Here is a 23,157-nt window from a genome sequence, read left to right as displayed (position 1 = left end):
AAGGCTTTGAAATCATGGATAAATGGGGTTTTGGTGTACAGTGGTGTAAATAGATAAAAGGATGCTAGCAGACTTTCCATTTTTCAGTTTTGGTGAATGGAAGAGTGAAGGACTTCTTTGGTGCCCTAAGGGAAGTGAGGCAAGGGGACCCACTTTACCCTTTCCTGTTCACTCTCATCATTGAAGTATTCAGCAAATTGATTTTGAAAGTGGATGAGAAAGGTTTAATAAAGGGGTGGAGAATAGAAAAAGAGAGGGTAAGGATGACCCATCTACAATTGCAAATGACACCATAATCCTTTGTGAAGGTGGAGGAGAGCCAGATGCAAGAAACTTAAGGCTCTTAGAGAGTTTCTTTGAGAAAGTGACAAATTTAAAGGTGAATCTTAATAAAAGTATGGTTATTGGAGTCAATTTGAGTCAAACGATAATCGAAAATTGAAGTAGGGAGTTAGGGAGTACTTAATTGGCTGGCCATTGAAATATTTAGGGCTCCCTCTAGAACCCGATTGTGGAAATATTTGAAAGGAAATTGGCGGGCTAGAAGAGAAATTATATTTCTTTGGGAGGTAAGATAACACTCATTAAATCCACTTTAGCTAATCTTCCAATTTATTATCTTTCAGTGCTTTGCATGCCTCAGGCTACCAAGAAAAATTTGAGAAAATTATGAGGGACTTTCTTTGGGAGCCGGGAAGGAGAAGAAATATCACTTAATTAGATGGGAGGTTTGTGTAAAAGGAGTGTGGTGGACTAGGGTTGGGGAGATTGAACAAAAAGAATTGGACACTTTTAAGGAAATGTCTGGAAATTTCCTAGGGAGATGGACAAACTATGGCATAGAGTGGTAGTTAGCATTCATGGACTTTCAAAGAACATTTGGGATGGATGCAATATCTGACAGGGCTTGAGGTGCTTCTCCTTGGAATGCTATCCAGAAGATTCTTCCACTTTTTCTGACTCATACCAGGTTTGGTATCAATTTGGGAAATAAAATCAAATTTTGGGAGGACCTGTGGCTAGGAGAAGCTCCTTTTTTAATGGAGTCTTTTCCTCTTTCATCCTTCAAGGGTAGACCTATCTCTAATTTCTTGGTTCATTCCCCATTCCTTTTTGGTAGTGGTTGGAATTTGGGTTTTTGTGGAAACGTGTGGGATTCAGAGGTGGGTCTTGTGTTACAATTGCTACAATTGTCGGATGGGGTTTTTCTTGATAACAGTAAGGTGGATAGCCGTTTATGGATTGGTCATCCTTCTGGGGTGTTCACTTGTGCTTCCTTTTTTAGAGTGTTGGTTTCCCCTTCTCTTCCTCTTGTGCAGTTCCCAATTAAATAAGTGCGGTGTCGTCCAATCCCCCCTAGGGTGAGTGCTTTTTGTTTAGAGGTTTTCCATGGTGCAATCAATACTCATAGCTTATTACAAAGGAGGAGACCCGGTTGGTGCCTATCTCCAAATTGGTGTGCTCTGTGTGAATCAAATGGTGAATTTGCTGCCCATCACCTCATTTCTTGTCCTTTTGCTTACTACATTTGGGAGAGGTTTCTCTTTGTTTGGTTGTAGATGGAACACTACAACTAGTTTGCATAGATTGTTTGACCCCTCTACTTTCAGAGGACAAAGAAAAGAAGGGAAGATTAATATGGAGGTGCACCAGAGCTGCAGTGGTTTGGACAATTTGGGAAGAAAGAAACAAGAGAATTTTTTAGGGAAAAAATAAAGAGACTTTGATTGAAAGCAAACATGTTCATTTCTACCTCTTGTACATTTTTTCCTCCTGTAAATTTTTACCTCATTCATACTGTTACCAAACATGTTCATGCCCCATAGTTTAACGACGAATATGAAAATGACTAGAACAGAATGGTCGAACAGGATTCGTGTAGCCAACCCAACAATGCTTAGATGATGATAATAATAAACTTTAAGGCCAGCATTTCACTGTGTGATGATGGAGTGCTGGATAATCAAAAAATAAAATGTTGAAAAAGTGATAATAGATGAGATGAGAATGGTAAGATGGATGAATAGCAAGGTTAGAAAAGAGAAAATTAAAAAATAACACATTAAAGAGGGCATAGGAGCAGCCCCAATTGATGGCTAGGAGGGTAAGTTGACTAAGATGGTTGGGTTTTTGCATTGGCAACCAATGCATGCACTATTAGACAGTTGTATGCCCTTAGCTCCAATCAGAATGATGTACATTATGACATTTATTGTAAATGAAGAAAGTACATATTTGATTCATGTTCTTGTGGTATGTTTCTGTGTAATACCCTTAAACTGGACACTTACGAGACTCGTGTTAGTTTAGAATGTTCACAGCCGTTGGATAAGTCTGGGAGATTTATCCTGCCAAGACTGACAATGGTGTGCTGCCAAATGTTAGGGTGGCCTGTCTCAGCTACCAGGGTGAGACCCGAGGCACATGCAATATAGGTTTACTTGAAACCCTGAACCGGACTAGATTTCCAGTATTGCCCTGGACCTTGGGGATTGATGGGAAAAACTGGAAAGTTACACCTGACGCCTAGACTCAATTATGATATTGCACTAGGTGTCGGATTGGGCTGTCTTTGATATGCCAATCAAGGAAATCCTTAGAGGGGCTCAAAACCTGGGTATGTTGGGACAATCCGAGAATTCATCTGAGTGGGTGATCATAGTGATAGGATCAGCCCCTTTGTCGGACAAAGGTAATGATCGGGGATGCACTCTCTGATGGAAACCAAGACTGTCGGCAGCCGATTTCAATCGTTGAGATTTGTTTTGCAAAATATATTTTATATACGGATATAAATATATATATGTTACAGTTTCAAATTGTTTGCAAAAAGGTTTTAATTCCCGGGATCCATGTGAGCAGAGAGTGCAACACTGTTCCTTGCAGCCGAGGGAGAGGTCATCTCTTGTCGAGCAGTGTTTGATCATTATGGGCTAAGAGGTTAAGTGTAAGAACATTGAGGGTAATACCTGATGGGTTAATCTTGCATCCACCCACAGTCCCTGAGTGTTACAAAGTGGCTTGGCCCAAGGACAACTTGGTGTAAGTGTTGGGCCCATAGAGTCCATGTGATGGGCTCAGGGGGTTCACTGGGTTTTCTAGTGAATTCGGCTAGGCCTTGTAACAAAGGCTGGGCCGAACCATTGTGGTTGATGTGTAGATCAATGCTTGGATCCCACGCCATACAAGGAAGCCCAACTGGGCAGCAGTTTGGAAGGCTAAGTGAGCACATATACTCATTGGGCCTAAAGCCCATTTCGAACTGGGCTGATTTGATCAATTAAATAAAGGGGCGGATCTGAGATTAGATTAGCAAATAGGATAGGGTCTTACCCTATCCACTCAGAGAGTCCAAATCTGAATACAGATTCAAATCTAGAAACCTCCTGATAAGATTAGGAGAGGGTTGATCTAATCTGCAGATAAGATAAGGATCTATCATTATCTCTTAAAGGGAATTCAGATCCAAATATGATTTGGATCAGGAACTCTTAAGGAATTAGGAGTTGATCCCTTTAAGGTTATAAAAGAAGGAAGGGGCGGCAGCCTTTAAGAATATCACATTCTCAAAATTCAAAGATAGAACATAGCACCCAGTGAGACTGCGCTGATCTCCTCATTCAAGCAGAAACGATCAAGATTGGATCTTGATATCAGCCTTTGGAGAAAGGTTGATCTGAAGTTGTGCTCATAGCCTCCAGCGAATTCTTGTGAAGGGTTCGGTTCGTTGGACGAACATTGTTGATTCTGCTCCATCCTACATTGCGCCATCTTCAGTGGGATCAGTTTTTTGTTCCTTCCTTGGGCGTGAACACCTCCATTGGGAGATACTATTTCTCCATATCAGGTATATCCCTCTCCTGCTTTTGGTTTTAGATCTGGTTCGGTTTATGGTTCAAGATTGATCCTCGAAAATGCAAATTTTCTAAAACAGGGAATGCAATTCCCAGATGAGGGGAGAGGAAATTTTTGAAATTTCGCCCAACCTTCCGGTAGGGTTCGACCCATCCATATGATGGATCTCTCATCCCTTCATGCACCAGTGAGGAGTTACTTAGTAGAAGTAAGAAGATCTTAAAAGAAAAAGGAAAGACCAAAGAAAATATCAGATAAAGTGATAAGAAATGATCCAAGGACTTGGAATATGACAGAAACTATGGCTCCTGACAAAGCACAATAATGGGAAAGGATTCATGTAGGTAACTCAAAATAGATGGGATTAATGCTAACTTGAGTTCAATATATATAATTTTTTTATGTATTATGGGAGGTCAGCCTCCTACATTTCTGTTTATCTGTTTGACTTTTTTTTCTTTTGATTGGAAATGGTAACCTTCATTAATGGATCAAATAAAAGAGTATAACTGTCAACCACCCAACAGCAAGAGTGTTGATCCCACAATTTATCTAAAAATGTTAACAGCCCAAAACAAATTGTCCCCAAGGGTCCCTTGATTTGCCAAAGTATCAGCTAATCCATTTGCTGATCTTCTAGCCCACTTGAACAATGCTCCAACCTCCCTTGCTATGCAATTTATTTCCTTCACAAGCTGTCTATGGTCCAGACCCCCATGATATTTGGCTGCAGCCAACCTATTAGTAGCTTAGACTCCCCTTCCACCTCAACTTGGTGAAAGCCCCATTGCTTAGCCAACCTCAAACCTGAAGTACAGTCATAACCTCATCTCTTAATGAGTCACCCATTATTACTGGTCCAGAATACAAAGCAATCAGTCTGCCCTCCCCATCTCTGAGTACTCCCCCCAACTCCAGAGAGACCTACGTTGCCTATAGAACTTCCATCAAAATTCAACTAACGAATCTACAAACATTATTGATAAAGCATACAACACTAGTATGAAGCAACAAAAATGTAGCAGATGATAATGATGGGGAAAGTAATTCATACTTGCTTTCTGATAAATTGCCTATTTAATTTCTACCAGGTATAAGGGATGATACCGCCAATTCAAACCATCCATCAGTTAAGGACCCTTTGCGATTATTGCCCATTAGTTCAATGACATCCCTTGACACCCTTCAGAAATACATTTTTTTCTTATAAAGTAGGCCACCTAATAATAGTTAGGGAGGAAAGAGATTTCATTATTCACATGTGAAAATTTGTATTTTAGAGAAGAGAAACTTTTTCAGAAAGTTAACTTCTCATGCAGCCTCTCTTGTGCCTCTAGTAAGGCATTCTTCTTTAAATATAACAATGTTTTGTTAGAAGTGTTGAATTCTTTTGTCCTTGGGCCAATCCCTTCTCGCCTTGGCATCCCTAAGGGGAAACTTAAGTGGAGCCTGCCTGGACCCTGATACAGACATTAACCAGGCAAAGCAATCACCTAGACAAAACTTTAATAAAACTGACTAAGTAGCACATGAAGATCTAAAAAATATTCTTATAAAAAGGTCTAAAACATTAGATTTATCAAGGCTGACTTATTTTTCTCAGAAAAATGGAGGTGGCATAACAATCACATTAAAACTAAGAACAAGCAAGAAAAGAACTGACTTTGCAACCTTCCTGCAACCAGAACACATCACAATTTAATCTAACTGAATCCGCTACTAAAAATCTAAAACGGAATCAGATCATGAGGGCCTAATTAATAATTTCCTTTTTCTTATTTGTGGTGATTAAGATGTGTAGCCATGATGACTCAGATTCATAGTTTACAGGTCCCAACCAGTACTGCAAAACTGATGTGTCATAAATTACCTGAGACCTCAGTATTTCACGTTCACTCTCTATTGCTTCAGAAGAAACAGACTCCCTTGATAAGAACAATGGTTTTGCTGCCACTATATGCATTGCCAATTGTGAACCAATTCCCTGGAGAGCATCCAACCGAACACTATCATCCTCTACTTCCAGAGTCAGAATTCCCGCAATACGACCCAAACCTGCACCATATCAATACAAGGATGTAGTATCATATACTTTCTTGCAGCGATTATCATGTACCAATTCTTTTCCAGAATGAAAACCCACTAATCTTCCCAAAGCCACAAACATGAGAAAGCTGTTTGGAGTTACAGTACCAGGTTGGGGACAAGTATGGAGGTAGGAAGAGACAACACCATGTGCAGATGTAGACACTGATAACCCCCTTTTAAGTTTTACATTCTCCCCCACCATTGCAGCCACTTCTGTAATTGCACTTTGCACAGTTGTTTCTCCACTTAGTTTTGGATGATCCAGACTGATCTTCAAGTCCTATAGAGAGAAGACATGTTTTATCAAGTGAATCAGCAAACTTTGGTCCTATTAGAACAGGTGAAAGCATTCTTCTCACCAACAAATAAAAGTGGGAAAATCATGGGGATATGCTCCATAATGTAGAATCTAGCAAGAAAGGAGCAGCATGGTCTTTTGGGATGCAAAACAGTCCTCTTTTCTATGGATTAGGATAAGCATTGGGGCAATGTTGTGTCTAGGGCACTACCTAGGGTAATTTCTGATCACTAACCTATTACACTTTATAAAGAGGAGCTTCTTGGTGGAGGTCATGCCCCCCTTTAGGTTTGAAAACATGTGGCTATGTCATCCGGGGTTCGTTGAGAAAGTAAAGGAATGATGGGAAGGAAGCAGACCTAGAGTTAATGGAAAGGAATGATGTTTCACAGGAAATTGCAAGAATTAAAAGATAAAATCAAAGTGTGGAATTTAGAGCATTTTGGGAGATTGGGAACAAAAAGAGGAGCTGGTTCGACAAATTGAAGTGTTGGATGTTAAGGAATCTCAGGGTACTCTGGAAGAAAGGGATAAAGAATTAAGATGGTCATTGAAGAAGCAATTTGAGGACATTTTGTTTAAAGAGGAGATTAGTTGGAGGCAAAAATCTAGGTCAAAATGGATTCAAGAAGATGATAGAAACACTAAGTTCTTTCATGCAAATGGCTATTGGTAGAAGAACGAAGAATTTTGTTTCTAAATTGGAAATAGGAGAGAGGTTATCACTCAACATGGGGAGATTGCTAGGGCATTTGCAGAACATTTTAGATCAATCTATAGAAAACCTTTAAATGAAAGAATTTGGGTTGAAGGTCTGGATTGGCCTAGTTTATCTGAAGAGTCAAAAAAAAAAGGCTGGGAAGAAGATTTGAGTTGGAAGAAATCAAGGATACTGTTTTTAACATAGATAGATCCAAAGCTCTAGGCCCAAATGGATTCTCTATGGCTTTCTATCAAGATTGTTGGGATATTTTGTAGAATGGTTTCGTAGCAGTGTTCAGTGAATTTTTTGAGAGGAGTGTCATTAACCCAGGGTTGAATGCCACATTCCTTGCTTTGATCCCAAAAACAGAAAGAGGTGGTTTACCCTAAAGATTTTAGACCCATAAGTTTGGTGAACAGACTCTATAAAATAATAACCAAGATCTTGTTTGTAAGAATTAGTAAAGTCCTCCCCTCCATTATTTTGTCAAATCAAGAGGCTTTTGTGCAAAATAGACAAATTACTAGTCAAATTCTAATTGCAAATGAATGTTTTGAAGAAATGAAAAGGTCAGCAAAAAAAAAGTGTGCTATGCAAGTTGGACCTAGAGAAAACCTATAATTTGATGGATTGGACTTTTTTGATAGAAGTCTTATCTCACTATGGTTTTGGAGAGAGACGATGTAAATGGATCTAGGGTTGTTTGAACTTTGAATACTTGCGGGAACTTGGTATTAATGAATGGCACAATAGTGGACTTTTTTTTTCCTGCTAGGTGTGAAATTAGGCAGGGGTAAGGGTGTCAATCAACCGGTTTTGGATCGGATCCAATCCGATCCAAACCTTATCAAATCGAACTTGGACAGTCCATTATAATCATTGGATTGGGCCAATCCAAAATAAATTAGTCCTTATTCTTATTGGTTTGAATTGGACCTAAACCAAATTTCCAATAATCCGATCATAAGGCCAAAACCTTGTCAAATTTAAAACCAATCAAAACTGAAGCTGGCATAAAATCACTTTTATGAAAGTACTTTTACAAAAGCACTTTTACAAAAACACTTTTACAAATAAAAATACTCTTATGAAAGCATTTTACAAAAGTACTTTTATGAAAACACCTTTACAGAAGCAGTTTTATAAAAGCACTTTTACAAAAGAACTTTTATAGAAGTACCTACACGAAAGCACTTTTATGAAATCACTTTTACAAAAACTTTTACAGCACTTTTAACGAAAGTACTTATATAAAAGTACTTTTACAAAAAGCACTTTTATGGAAGTGCTTTTACAAAAAGCACTTTTATGGAAGTGCTTTTACAAAAAGCACTTTTACTAAAGCACTTTTATGGAAGTACTTTTTAAAAAAGCACTTTTATGGAAGCACGTTTACAAAAGCACTTTATGAAAGAACTTTTACGAAAGCACTTTTAAGAAAGTACTTTTACAAAGCACTTCTATGGATGTACTTTTGTAAAAGTACTTTTACGAAGTACTTTCATTGAAGTGCTTTTGTAAATGCACTTTTATGAAAGTACTTTTATCAAAGCACTTTTATAGATGTACTTTTACAAATCCAAAAGGGTATATTTTGTAATTTTCAGATTTTCTTCATTTTAATATATTTTTGCACTTTTTTATATGTTCTTTTTTATATAAGTTTTGATATTTCATTCAGTTTGGATTAGATCCAATCCAGTCCATTTACATTTTAATGGATTGGATTGGGTCCAGTCCATTTTTAAGTGGACTCACATTGGACTGGATTGGGTAGGACCAAATCCAGTCCAATTGACACCTCTAGGCAGGGGGTACCCTCTCTCCCTTTCTTGTCTACACTTGTAGTGGATGCCCTCAGTAGACTTATCTTAAGGGCTTACTTGGGACAATTGGTGAAAGGTTAGATAATTGGGAAAGACAAGGTGTCATTCACTCATTTACAGTTGGCATATGACAATTCTTTTTTGTGAAGGAATTTTTTTATTAGAGAAAAGGTAAAGTATCATTATATTAGTATTTAGTATGAACAAATACAACAAGATGATGTACTCAGGAACCAAGAAAAGTCGTTCCCTATAACCTTGACCCCCACCCTGCTTTACAAGAAGATTATCGTATACAAAATAGAATTCAAAACCTACACCCTTAAACAACCTGTCACCAGCCAACCAAGAGATCATCTTTCCAAAAATTTTCTGATAAATAGAATCAGCAGAACTTATCTTACTCTTGAAGACCCATGCATTTCTTTCTTGCCAAAAGCACCAGAAAATGACTACTACAGTTACATTCCAGATTAATTTTCCTCTCTTACTCAGCCTTTCCACCCTCCAACCCTTTACAAAGTCCTCTATTGATCCTGGGCAGCAACGTTGTACTTCAAACAAGTGTGAAATTCTGTTCCAAATCCGAAAGGAGAAGCTGCAGTGCAGTAAAAGGTGATCCATTGTTTCCAGTGAAGGAACATTTTTACACCAGATGATATGAGCTGGGACTGGATATCCTTCTGCAATGTCAAAAGCCTTATAAAAGGATTTAATTGTGAATCTTCCGGTCTTCTCCCACTTCCAGACTCTTCTGTCAGACTTGGCAAACTCCACCTATGTACCATATAAAAGTTGCAGTAGCTCTATCCATTCATCCACTTCCTAACCGTTTAGATTCCTCCTGAACTGTGGGATCCAGACCATGCTACCATCTTGAATTTGCATGCAGTCAGTAATCATGATTTCTTTGTTCACTGCCACTTCAAACAAAGCAGGGGAGCTCTCAGACAAGGACCTCTCACCACACCAAACATCCTTCAAAAATTTGACCCACTCCCCACTTCCTACTTTGAACTTTACACCTGCTGCAAACGAAATATCGGGCTTTTCAATTCCTTTCCAAACCAAACACCCATAGGACTGATTTGAAGCTCCTGGGTCCCACCCAAAATTTCCATCTCCATATTTGGCCTGTACCACTCTTTTCCACAGCCCTCTTTGACTCTCCTCAAACCTCCAAAACCACTTCCCCAGCAAAGCAATATTGATATTCTTCACCCTTTTAACACCCAGCCCCACTTGAGATTTGGGCTTGCAAACTAAGTTCCAGTTTACTAGGTGAACTTCTCTTTCCAGCCTCTCCAGAGGAAATCCCTCCTTTTCTTTTTAATGATAGCTTCCATTCCTGCCAAGATTGGGTACATAGCCCCTTGAGATTTGGGCTTGCAAACTTTGTTCCAGTTTACCAGGTGGAACTTCTCTTTCCAGCCTCTCCAGAGGAAATCCCTCCTTTTCTTTTTTATGATAGCTTCCATTCCTGTCAATATTGGGTACATAGTCCAGGAAGGAGTACCAACACTTTGCAAGTACATAGTCCAGAAAACCACTCTCCCCTTTCCTTTTCCAGCCTCTCATTCATCCTGCTAAGTACATAGTCCAGGAAACTCCATTTCCCATGATTATATGCCTTCTCCAAATCTACTTTGCAAAGCAAACCACCCCTTCCACTTCTCAGCCTCGAGTCAATCAATTCATTTACTACTAGGACCCCGTCCACCATCAACCTTCGACAAAGGCCCCCTCGCACTCCAAGATGATGTATCCCATAACTAGCGTCATCCTTTTCGCCAACACCTTTGCAATGATTTTATACATGCTGCCAATCAGACTAATGGGCCTATAATCTTTTATGTCTTCAGCCCCTTCTTTGGAACAAGGGTGATGAAAGTTGAGTTTAGACTCCTTTCCAATGCTGCCGTTACATGGAATTCCTCCAATGACGTTTAGAATATCCACCCAACAATGTTTATAAAAAGTCAAGGCAATGCCATCCGGTCCCAGGGCATTTTTTTTATTAGTAATAGTGAATTTTTATAAACTAAGAAACTGATTTAAAATTGCATATTCATACAGCATCCCAGGAAGAGGCACAAGCTGCAGCCTCTCCCAATAGCTAACAAGTAAACTAGGAATAAATTACAGAAATCACAGGTGAGCCCAAAACAATTCTTCCCTATTTACCCCTTGCTTGGGTAACACATCAGCTAAAGCATTTGCTGATTTCCCCACCCACTGTATAGAAACCAACATATTCCTTGTCAACCAATTTGTGTTTCTTAATTTCATTCTTGTAGCACCATATAGTATCCTCGGGGTTTTTCAACCAGCCCACCACCAACTTGGAATCCCCTTCAATGATTAAATGTTCTACCCAAATTGGTTTGCAAATTGCACCCCTTGTACAGTTGCTAATAGCTCTGCCCTAACACAATCTCTGAATCCTAAAGGACCCCATTCCAGATAACCCTGGATTACCGAAGCTACTTCCAACAAAATTCAGCTTCAATGAGCCTTCAGACGGAGGAAACCACCTTGTAACTATCTTATTCTTAATGGAAGAACACCTCACTACTGTTGGCTAGTTTCCCCAAAAATCATTATATGAGAATTGATGAAAATTTTCCAAAGTCTTCAGCCAAAGTAATGCCCTATTCAACACAGCCCTTCAGTTCCTGGCTGCTCCTTTCCTTCTCTTGAAATATTCTAGCATTCCTTTCTTCCAATAAAGTCCAAATCCGGTCCCGGGGCTTTGTCCCCTTCCATGTCCACAATTGCCTCTCTCACCTCCTCTTCTTGGAAATCCCTCCCATCTCCCTTGCTTGCTCATTCATGAACCCATCAAAATTTAGTCCATCAAATTTGGGCATGTATTTCCAATTCTCCTTGTATAAATTCTTATAAAAATCAACTATACAAGTTTTGATTCTCTCTTCCTCTTCCACTACTTCCCAATTCACCACCAGCCTTTTGATGGAGTTTTCCCTTCTCCTAGTTGTAGCCATATTATGAAAAAAAAAAATTGTATTGGTGTCTCCTTTTAACCACAAGCACTTGGCTCTTTGTCTCTACTTCACCTTTTCCTAATATGCTACCTTGTCAAACTCTGCCTTAGCATTTAATCTTCTTCTCTTATCTCCTTGAGAAATTTGGCCCTCCTCTTCAGCTCTGTCTACTTCTTGTATAACCTCCAGCCTCCAGGCTTTTTTTTTTTTTGTTTTTTTTGCTCCAACCCCTTAAACACCTTGTTTCTCATATCTTTATTTTCTCTTTTAAAGCCTTTAGCTTTTCGCTAAAAATGTGACTCTTTGCCCCAACCACCTGCTCTTCTTCCCACCAGCCCCTTAATTCCTCCACAAAACCTTCTTCTTGTAGCCAAAGGTTTTCAAACCTGAAGGGAGGGGTTCTATTTTGAACACCTTTACAGTCAAAACAAATTGGTGCATCATCTAATAAAGGTCTAGGTAAGGCCTCAACACAGATTTGGGAACACTTCTCTTTCCATTCTGTGGAGATCACAAAGCGATCCAATTTCACTAAGATTGCTTCATCTTGATCCACCAACATCTTTCCATTAAGGTAGCAAAACCTCTCATTCCCCTGTTTGGTCTAGAACCCCCTTTCTTCCCATAAGTAAAGCAGACTTTATTGAAGTCACCCCCTACCACACAAGGTATGTCCCATCTTTCTTTCACACCATCAAGTTCTACCCCGAAAGCTTCCCTCAGCCTGTTGTCACTTGGACCATACACTGAGGTGAGTACAAATTCCTAATCATCTTCTAAAGAGTTACACCAAATAGAGATTGAAAACTGTCCCATTTCTGTACCATTTACTTCCACTGTGTTTATGTCCCAAATTACTACCAAACCCCCAGTAGAACCTTCAGCCAGCAACATGACTCAATCACAACTACAATCTCCCCAAATGCTTCAGATAACTTGAGCTTCCACCAAAACCATTTTAGTTTCATGCAAGAACAAAACATCTGCCTTCCAAGTCATTACATAAAACCTGCCACCATTCTCCTAAGGCCAGAATTGAACCCCGAATATTCCACAAGGCTATCTTCATGGTAGGTTCCTCTAGTCAAAATCCCCTAGGACCCCTGCCCTTACTCACGATGAGTTTCTCCCCCTCCTTCCATCCTTACCATCCTTTGCCACCAAGCCTGCATTTTCATTCAAGCCCCATGCTAGCCTAAAGACTTCCATCTAAGTCCTCTCCTTTTTCCCTTTCTCCTCAAAAGTTTTCTTATCCACCCCCATTCAACATTTCCTCTTTCATTCCTTTCAATGATACTCCCAGGAAAGCACCAAATTCCAAGAACTTTGATAGCACCCACGTTGAAGGTTCTGTAATCAATCCCCCACATGTGAGTGTCACTTCCAAACTTCCACCTTGTGACTTGTTCTTAGTACAGTTCACTGACGCCTCCCCAACTGCCGACCATATATAGGGATCAAAGCAAGAGAGCTTACCTCCAACACTTCCAAGTTGAAACCCAATTCTTCCAAGCCACCTCCTCTTACCACAACTGCCCTATCTTATTCACCTTGTTCTTCCCCTAGCGGCTTCTGCATTGTGTTCATCATCTCCATCTCTTGCAACTGATGATTGAACCTCTCTTCACCAAAGGAGGTGTTGCTTCTCTCTGGTGGCACTGGGAAAGAAGACCATCACCCTAAAATCTGCAGTCGTTGCAATCCACAAGCTGTTCATGTGCCTCCCTTGACTGAAAGGCTCGACAAGGAAAAAGATGAGACTGAGAAGTCTCATTAGGAATAAAAGGGAGCGGGATTACGGTTTGGTTTGTCCCTGACTCAAACCAGTGTTTAGACTAGTCGGGCTAACCATCACTTGAGACAGTTCAGAAAACCCATTTGAAATGTTGTGGTCCACCTCCATAATAGTAGGGCTTCATTCCATACTATTGTCCTCAACCAAACCTTCTTTGGCTTGTCCCTCTTCTCCTGAATAATCCAATTGTTTAACTGGTGTGATTGATCCCCTCTGATCAAACTCTATATCCTCCGTAAGATTGTGTCCCTGATCCCCTGGCCTACCCCCATTCCAACTAAGATCTCGATACATCGGGCTGCCACCCTTTCCACAAGGTGGCCATCATTTGAAATTTAGCACCACCAGACGAATACTGCTCATCCTGCAGCCCACGTGGCTCAGCATCAGCGCTCTCTACATATATGTCAATCACCCATAACCAGATTCTGTCACATCGGCTCTAGCCTCATTCAACCAAGTTCCTAAATCCCAAACACGCAGCTTTCGATTTCTCTGTTGTACCTCCTCCCTCTTCTCCAACAGCAATCACCAGCCCTGCTTCCTCCTACACCCAGACCTCATTCCCCTTTAATCTTCCCGCCACTTCTGCAGAAATGTCCAACCCCACCAAAACTCTATAAACCCACTCTAGTTCAGCTAGCACCGAGTAACTCCAAGTTGTCTGACTCTCAGCATGATCAAGTAGGATCTCCAGCCAGTCTCTTAACTCTATCAGTGAATCATTGTCCTTTACTCTAATGGTAGTCGGAGGGTAACCTTGTCATTTTACTCTAATCCTAACCCACTCTAACATTTCTTTGGCTTGGCTAGAATTATGCATCTCTAGTAAGCTCTGCACAAATCTCCAATTTCTCCACTAATTTGGTACTCCAAAGGTGGATTGGGAATCCAAAAACTCTAACCCAGAAAGCTTTCCTCACCCCTGTGTTCCAAAATAACTTCCACATGTCCCAAGGAACGAGTTGTAGCAACTCCCCATCGATATTCCTGTCTCCCATGTACCACGTCTTCTTGGCTTCTTCCTCATTCACGAAGATGAAGAGCAGCTCCAACAGTTTTTGAATCCTCAATCCCCCCTTCAACTTCCATCTTTGGGCAGCCCAAAGCTCAATCTTCTTCACTAATCATGTGGTGTTCACTACACCAACTAAGCAAGATTCTAGAAATAACCTCCTCTTCTCATTCTCCAGACCCTCTGTTATAATGAACAAGTCATCTTTGTCCACCCTAATCTTTGCAGAACCTTCTTTTGTCCACAAAGAGATACTAACTACTTTTGCATGTCTCAGCTTCTCCCCATTTGCCCACTTTATTGGTTCTTGCCTCCCCTCAATCCCCCCATTTTTCTCTCCTACTTCCTTACCACCCACTTTTCTAGCCATCACCTACTTTTGTTGTCCTTTGGCTTCCACTGTCTCTGGCTGAAGGCTCCTACTAGTCTACCTCATCGTCCGTTCATTTCCTACTGCCTGAGAACTCATGGCTGGAGATAACTTGGAAACCGAAGTGCTTTACATTGGTTAGAAATTTGAAGTTAACAGTGCAACTCTTTGAAAGAATGTCAAACTTGAAGATTATTTTTGATAAGAGTTGTCTGGTAGGGATTAATTTGGATGATAGGGAACTTGAGGCTTGTACAACTATACTAGGTTGTGACATTTCATCTTGGCCCCCAGCGTACTTAGATCTACCCCTAGGAGCCAACTAGAAAGAAGCTAATTTCTAGAGTCTAGTAATAGAAAGAATTTGAATAAGCTTGATAGTTGGAAAAAAAAGGTACTACTTGGGAGGTAGAATCACTCTAATCCAGTCAAGCTTAGCTAATCTGCCAATGTATTACCTTTCAGCTTTTAAAGTCCCAGTGAGCATGTGCAGAAAGATTGAGAAGTTGATTGAGAACTGGTACGTATGTAGGAGCAAGGAGGTAGGTGGTTTAGGTATAGGTTGTTTACAAAGAAGAAACCTAGCTCTATTAAGGAAGTGGCTTTGGAGATTCCCTCAAGAAAGAGATAAGTTATGGACAAGGGTGGTTTTGAATATAAATGGGCTCTCATCCGATGGATGAGTCATTGGAGCATTGGATCAGGCAACCTGAGCTTCGCCATGGAAGGCCATCAATGGTATATTACCTTCTTTCCTTCCTTTGGTCAAGTATAATCTTTGTAGTGGGAACTGAATTAAATTCTGGGCACATGCACAGTTGGGTCCTTCCCCTTTAAAAGATCAATTTCCATCTCTTTCTTTGGAGATAAATAAAGAAAAATTTTTATTGCTAAAAAGGAAAATAGTACAAACATAACTAGGTGACAAGATGTCACCACCACCAGAAAAACAAAAGACTCATTACAACATCACTTCAAAACAAAAGGAACTATATCACTATAGGGGGTAGAGTAACTTTATTGAGAGCCACCTAGCAAACCTACCAGTCTATTTTTTATCCATCTTTAGGATTCCTAATAGAGAGGCTACAAAGCTGGAGAGATTAATGAGAACTTTTCTTTGGGAGACAGGGGAGGAAAAGAAAGATCATCTAATCAATTGGGAAATAGTTTTTAGGAGCAAAGAGGAAGGTGGACTGGGGTTAGGAAGGTTAACTCTCAAGAATAAAGCCCTATTAGGAAAATGGTTGTGGAGGTGGCCTAGAGAAAGGGAGAGGTTGTGGCATGAAGTGATAGCTAGTATACATGGCAGATTGGAAAATGGATGGGATGCGGGTGTATCACGTCGAGCAACGTCGGCATCTCCTTGGAAAGCAACCCAGAGTATCCTCCCTCAATTCCTCAACTTTGTCAGGTATGACATCAATTCTGGTAATTCTGTTTTGTTTTGGGAAGACACTGAGTGGGTATTGTTGCTCTTAAGGACCAATTCCCGTCTCTTTATTCTATTTCCCTCTACAGGAAAAAGCTATCTCTCATTTCCTCCCATCTCCTATTTCACCCTCGTCCTTGAGTCGGGAATTTGGCTTTCGGAGAGGTTTGAGGGATGATGAACTTAACAGTGTTTCAAATCCGTTGTCTCTTCTTGGCAATGTCTTTTTGGACCCCCTTAGTGTGGATGTGAGATTATGGTCTCCTCATCCAAAAATTTTCTTGTGCTTCCTTCTTTAAGTCCCTTTGCTCTTCCCTGAGGCGGTGGGGTTTTCCAACTAAGGAGATTTGGTCTAAACCTATTCCACCTAAATTTGTTATTTTCTGCTGGGAGGTGTTTTATAGTAAGATTAATACCTTGAATTGCTTGCAGAAGAAAAGGCCTTTCATGTGTTTGTCCCCTAACTGGTGTGTACTTTGCAGGGCTGGTGGTCAGGATTGTTCCCACCTACTTGTATCTTGTTCCTTTTCTAGTGCTATTTGGAATTGGATTTTTTCTTTGTTTGGGTGCAGGTGGAATCTGTTCTGTCCACAAACTTAACTCAGCTATTCGATCCTTCCTTTTTTGTGTGGCCTACAAAAAAAGGAAAGTTGATATGGAGATGTATTAGAGCAGCTGCATTGTGGACAATCTGGGAAGAAAGGAATTCAAGAATATTCAAGGAAAAGGAAAGAAGCATTCAGGCTGTTGAGGATTGTATATTGACTAGGACCATTCAAGGAAGGACAAGGAATCTGCAGTGTGGATCCCCCCGCCCGAAGGATGGATAAAGCTGAACTTTGATGGCAGCAGCCAAGGAAACCCAGGCCCTTTAGGGATTGGAGGGGGTGCTAAGAGATACGGAGAGCAACATCTTAGCCTTGTTTTCAGGCCCCGTGGGAATAGGAGACTCTAATAGAGCTGAAATTTTAGCGGCGGTACAAGGTATACAGGTTGCAGAACAATTAGGAGTTCAGCACCTAGTAGTGGAAGGAGACTCTCAAATTGTTGTGGGATGGCTGACAGACCCAGCTTCAGCCATGTGGCAACACAGAGATTTATTGAGGAAAGTCAACTGGCTTATGAGAAACATGACTGTTACCTCTCTTTGGGGAAGATCAGCAAACACCTTAGCGGATGGGTTAGCTAAGCATGGGGCCACAAGGGAAAATTTATTTTGGGCTGCTCTGTAATTCTACTTCTGTCTATTTTTGTTTTAATTTGATGTAATAGTTTTTGAAGAGGTAACAGCCCGTGCCTCTTGTTGGGTTTCCCGTACTGCCTTTATCTGAGCATCACTTCAAAACAAAACAACCACTTCAAGACAAACAGAACATCAGCATTCTTTATGCATTCAAAGAAATCCAGAAATCAGCACCAAAATCTTCCTTCCTCAATGCTTGAAACTCTGGAAGCAGCAACACCCAACCAATAACTGTCGAGCTGATAACAGCCACCATCTCTTCCATACTTCTCTTTTTCTCCTCAAAAGAGTCTTCAGTTTCTTTCTCCTCAATTTTCATCTCTTTTTTCTTTGAGTCGTTTAAAAAATGAGCCTATTTCCAAATTCCTTGTTCCTTCTAGTTCTACTAATGGCATCTGTTGGGATTTGGGTTTCCAAAGGGGTTTAAGGGATTCAGAAACACCTCACGTCTTTAACCTATTGCAACTATTAGAAGAGGTCTTCATTGATCCTTTCAAACCTGATGGCCAAATTTGGACATGTTCCACCTCTGGTTCCTTTACTTGTGCCTCCTTTTTCAAGGCTGTCTCAAATCAATAATAACTTTCTGCAACTTTTTCCAGTAAAGGAGGTTTGGTGTAAGCCTATTCCACCCAAGGTTTGTGCTTTTTGTTGGGAAGTTGCAAGGTTCAAAGTATTGGAATTCAAGGTGTATCGGAAAGGTAATTTTAAGAGACGTATCGAGATACGCTTTGGAAATGTATAGATACAGACGGAAAATCAAGATACGCTAGAAAATCCAAAAGAGTCCTTAGAAAAATATATTAACAACAATAAAACTGAGTTTTATGTGATTATAACTAATTTATTTAAACATAAAAACCACACTTTAATGATTTATATATAGTATCAGGACATAATTAGTAACCATTGAAAAATAATAGAAGAACTAAAATGCATGTGTATATATACTAATATTTATTAGTTAATAATTTTTAAGTCATTCATTAGTTAATATTTATTATATATAGATTTATATAATATTTATTATGTATATAAGTTAATATATACCTTAAATTTTAATAAATAAATATAACTTGTATTAATCTTATTATTATATAAATTTTAATAATCAAATTTTCGCATTTATTGAGAAACATCCACCAAGAAAGAAAAATTACTTTAAGAATAAAAATCCATGCTATTAAGATGAGCAATTTAGGTTGGCATAGTGGTTAATTAGTTGTTGTCCTAAATAAATTACTAGGGTTCGAAACTTCTTACTTTCAACTTATGATTTTAACAAGTTATTTGACTTAATTAGCATTTAATGACGTCTTAAATGCCTTAATTAAAGATTAACTCAAGTGAGCATTTAATTATAATATTAGCATTTAATGACTTCTCAAATTTAAAGGCTTACTTAAAAGTGATATAAATGAGAGAGAAGAGATAAATTAAATTTGAATTTGAATTTGAATTTAAAAAGTAGAAAGGGAAATTAAATTCGGCTGATACAGAATGTGTATCGGTCTATTTCAGGACTGTATCAGCCGATACATACCCAAAACGACCCAATACGAGACCTTTATGAAATTATTGAATTATGTATGTTCCGTGTATCGGATCTGTCACGAAACGGTACGTATGTACATGAAAAGATTGAAACATGTGATTTACTTCAATAGAAGACTCCATAGTGATGTTTATCCCCTCATAGATGTTTATCGTGTAAGCCAATGGTTAGAACTACTATCACTTGCTAATTTCCTATCTTTTACTACTTGTATTTGGGAATGGTTTCTCCCTCTATTTGGGTGCAGGTGGACTCCTCTGGCTAACGCTCAAAGCCTATTTGGCTCAACATTCTTTGCATGGCCAAATAAATGGGGTAGGATTATGTGGAAATGCAGAAGGACAGCAATTTTATGGACACTATGGGAAAAAACGAATTTAAGGCTATTCCAATACAAGAAAGATCTAAGGAGGTTATTATTGATATTGTTTTGATAAGAGTGGCATATTGGTTAAAATCCATGGACACCTTCTTTCATGTCTCAATGGATGATTTACCCAGGAGCTGGAAGGCAGTGGCCGAATTGCCTTCTAGTAGGTTAATAACTAATCCAATGGGTAAAGCGTTGTGCTAACTCTATGTAAGATAGCTTAGCCAAGCAAGGGGTGGAGAGGGAAACTTTGTTCTGGGCACAGTTGTAAAAGAAGAAACTTGTTGAGCAGAGAAAAGAGTTTTTGCCTCTCAATGACTTTGTGTGTATTTTATACCTTTTGTATCTATCTCTTCTTTTAACTTTAATTTAAATCCTGCAGTTATTGATCAAAAAAACACCATTAGAGTGTCTTGATGGAACAATGGAACTACATGAGGGACAAGTTTGGAGTGTTCAGCCCTTTGACATAGGAGCTAGAATGCTATAGCATCCATGTCAGCTAAGACTAATAGTGATCTTCTAATTCAGCAATGGTACCCACCCCCTCCAATCAAATTGAACTTTGAATGATATTCATTAGGTAATACGAACTCATTAGGTAGTAGGTGCCTTCAAATATCATGCTGGAACCACAATTCAGCAAGATCTGGGTTGGTTGGCCAAGGAGATTCCATAAGGCTCTGTTTGGTTTGTGGGAAGATTTGGGTGGGATGGGATGGGAAAGTGTAAAAATTTACCCTTCCATTGTTTGGTTTTATATATGGGAAAATAATAGGAAAAGAACTGTCACGAGCTGGTTCTTTGCCAGATTCATGTAAGATGAAGAAGAGTGCTCCATGACTGCAGCGGCGATCAGAGAGAGAGAGAGGGAATGAAAGAGAGATAGGGGTGCTGAGAAAGCAGATCACCAGAAAGGGAGGAAGACAGGAAGAATAGGAAGAAGGTGAGGGAGAAGAGAGAAGAGGAAGATGGAGAGAGAGACAGAGAACTCCATGACTGAAGCTCCGAAGAGGTCCTCCGGCACCGATAGTCCCCCCTCCTCCGTCGGTGCTTAATCGACCACCGCAGAGTGGTCCCGCTATTTTTATCACTCTAAATATGCTTCTTCGCACTTTCTCTGTAACAGAGGATGAACTTGGGATCTGAAGCAAAGCAAGTAGAGTTGAGAAAGCAGCAGCGATCAGAAAGAGAGGGAAAATGAGGGAATGAGAGAGATATAGGAGTGCTGAGAAAGCAGATCGCCAGAAAGGGAGGAAGACGAGAAGAATAGGAAGAAGAAGGTGAGGGAGAAGAGAGATCGCTGAGAAAGGGAGGAAGACAGAAAGCAGATCGCCAATATCTGGTTAAGAAGAAGACCGGTAACAGTGGTTCCTTGAAAGTTCGATGGTAACAGTGGTTCGATCATAACGGGGAAGGCACTGGTTCTCTCCCTCCTCTGTTTGTCATTGCTGGTTCGTTTTTCTCAGCCATCCCCCTCTGTTCGTCATCGCTAGTAACAGTGGTTTCTCGAGTTTTTCCACCAGGGTCGCACTGTTTTGGTGCGACACCGATTCCACGATTTTGGGATCTAGCATCCCACATTTTTCTCATCCCATCCCTTTATTTCCCTCAAAACAAGTAACATATGTCATATATCCCTTGGGCACATGGATACAACATAAGGGAGGAAGACGAGAGATATAGGAGTGCTGAGAAAGCAGATCGCCAGAAAGGGAGGAAGACGAGAAGAATAGGAAGAAGAAGGTGAGGGAGAAGAGAGATCGCTGAGAAAGGGAGGAAGACAGAAAGCAGATCGCCAATATCTGGTTAAGAAGAAGACCGGTAACAGTGGTTCCTTGAAAGTTCGATGGTAACAGTGGTTCGATCATAACGGGGAAGGCACTGGTTCTCTCCCTCCTCTGTTTGTCATCGCTGGTTCGTTTTTCTCAGCCATCCCCCTCTGTTCGTCATCGATAGTAACAGTGGTTTCTCGAGTTTTTCCACCAGGGTCGCACTGTTTTGGTGCGACACCGATTCCACGATTTTGGGATCTAGCATCCCACATTTTTCTCATTCCATCCCTTTATTTCCCTCAAAACAAGTAACATATGTCATATATCCCTTGGGCACATGGATACAACATAAGGGAGGCAAGGCAAGGGCATTGGGCCATTGGTGCTAGGATGACCATGTCCCAACTAAACCCCCTTCCCCTTAGCCTTTAATTTAACCTATGACTCACCATCTAACTTTAATCCCTCCTATGCTATGAACAAACTCACATCCCTCCCCTTACCAATGTATGCATATATGCATGTGTAGGAAGGATTAAAAGTTGGATATGTACATGCATATGAATTTTTTTGAAGGTAATATGCATACATATGAATAGATATATGTTGTATATGTATGTACATATACAAAATTATTGGTCATGTATATGTATACATAAGCATATATACAAATGCATGTATCTGTGTATATACGTTTACATATGCAGTAGGTTATGTCCTAAAACATCGTGCCAAAGATGAAAACAACAGGGTAAATATCATTGCTGACTCCCATTTCTCATATTGAAGAGTTGGACAATGTTGAAAGTGAGAGAAAACTCCATGTGGAAGAGAGAGAATTGAGATGGAAATCAAAGAATGAGTTAGAGGTCCTTAAGAGAGAGGAAATATCCTAGACACAAAAGTCAAGACATAAATAAATAAAGGGGATTGGAATACAAAATTCTTTCATGCGACGTAGTAGTTTCCCAAAACCAAGCAGCATTATCTCATTATCTCATAGGATGGGAATACAAAGCTCCAAGAACCCCTATTTGCTAATGTTGTTCATTCATTCATTGCAATAAAATATATTCTTAAAAGGCAATAAAAATTATAAAATCATAACTTTTTATGTGAGAAATAAGAATTTCAGACCCTAACATAGACTTGTTCGGGCTTGCCTCGAGGGGCGTGGTACAAAGGTGAGCTCATAGAATCAAGAATGCAATATGTTTTACATCACATTAGCTACTTGAGCAATGCAATTAAGGAAAAAATGAGATTGGGGGTTTTACATGCTTGAAAATGCTTTATATGTTTGCTTTTATTTTTAAATTTTCATTTGAATATGCTTTACATGTTATGTTTATGATTTTAATTTTAAATAATTGGTTTTTTAAAACATTTATTTTAAATTTTATGTTTATATTTTTTATTACATTATGTTTAATATTTTTTGCACATTTTTTGAATTTTCTGACTTTGTTTTAGTTTTTAGCTTTTTTTTGGTAGTTTCGCGCCTTTCTTAAAAAGGCACGCTCCTCGCCTTGTGCCTCAAGCGCAAATTGGCCCTTGCGCTTTTAAAACACTGATTCCTTTGGCAACCCAGGAAGAACAGGAGTAGGAGTCTTTCGAGGCCACCATGGAGTAGTGCTAGCCTTGTTCTCATGACCAATTGGATTTGTAGACTCAATTCAAGCTGAATCAAAAGCTCTATGGCAAGCGTTCCAGCTTGCAGAACAGTTAGGGGCAAGAGAGCTGGAAATTGAAGGAGACTCACTTCTGATTATAACATGGACAAAAGCAAATTGAGCCAGTACCCTGGAAGCATGGTTTTCAAAACCG

General features: G+C 39.7%; 1 protein-coding gene across 3 annotated transcripts in view; it reads right to left on the bottom strand.

Moving 5' to 3' along the window:
- LOC148874935 (translation elongation factor Ts (EF-Ts)) overlaps positions 1-23,157 on the bottom strand; it is a 50,778-nt gene that overhangs the window by 10,019 nt on the left and 17,602 nt on the right. For all 3 annotated transcript variants that reach the window (XR_016104871.1, XM_088964093.1, XM_088964092.1), the window contains 2 exons: positions 6,049-6,223; positions 5,726-5,910 (listed from right to left, as the gene is read on the bottom strand). Coding sequence is in view for 2 of the 3 variants with exons in the window: in XM_088964093.1 (XP_088820219.1) it covers positions 5,726-5,910; positions 6,049-6,223 (360 nt within the window). In the remaining variant the exon portion in view is untranslated. The remainder of the gene's footprint in view (positions 1-5,725; positions 5,911-6,048; positions 6,224-23,157) is intronic.

The sequence above is a fragment of the Nelumbo lutea genome, chromosome 1 (assembly GCF_056320005.1).
Source record: "Nelumbo lutea isolate HS-2025 chromosome 1, American lotus-T2T, whole genome shotgun sequence".
Classification (NCBI taxonomy): domain Eukaryota; kingdom Viridiplantae; phylum Streptophyta; class Magnoliopsida; order Proteales; family Nelumbonaceae; genus Nelumbo; species Nelumbo lutea.
This window is presented reverse-complemented; position numbering and strand designations above follow the sequence as displayed.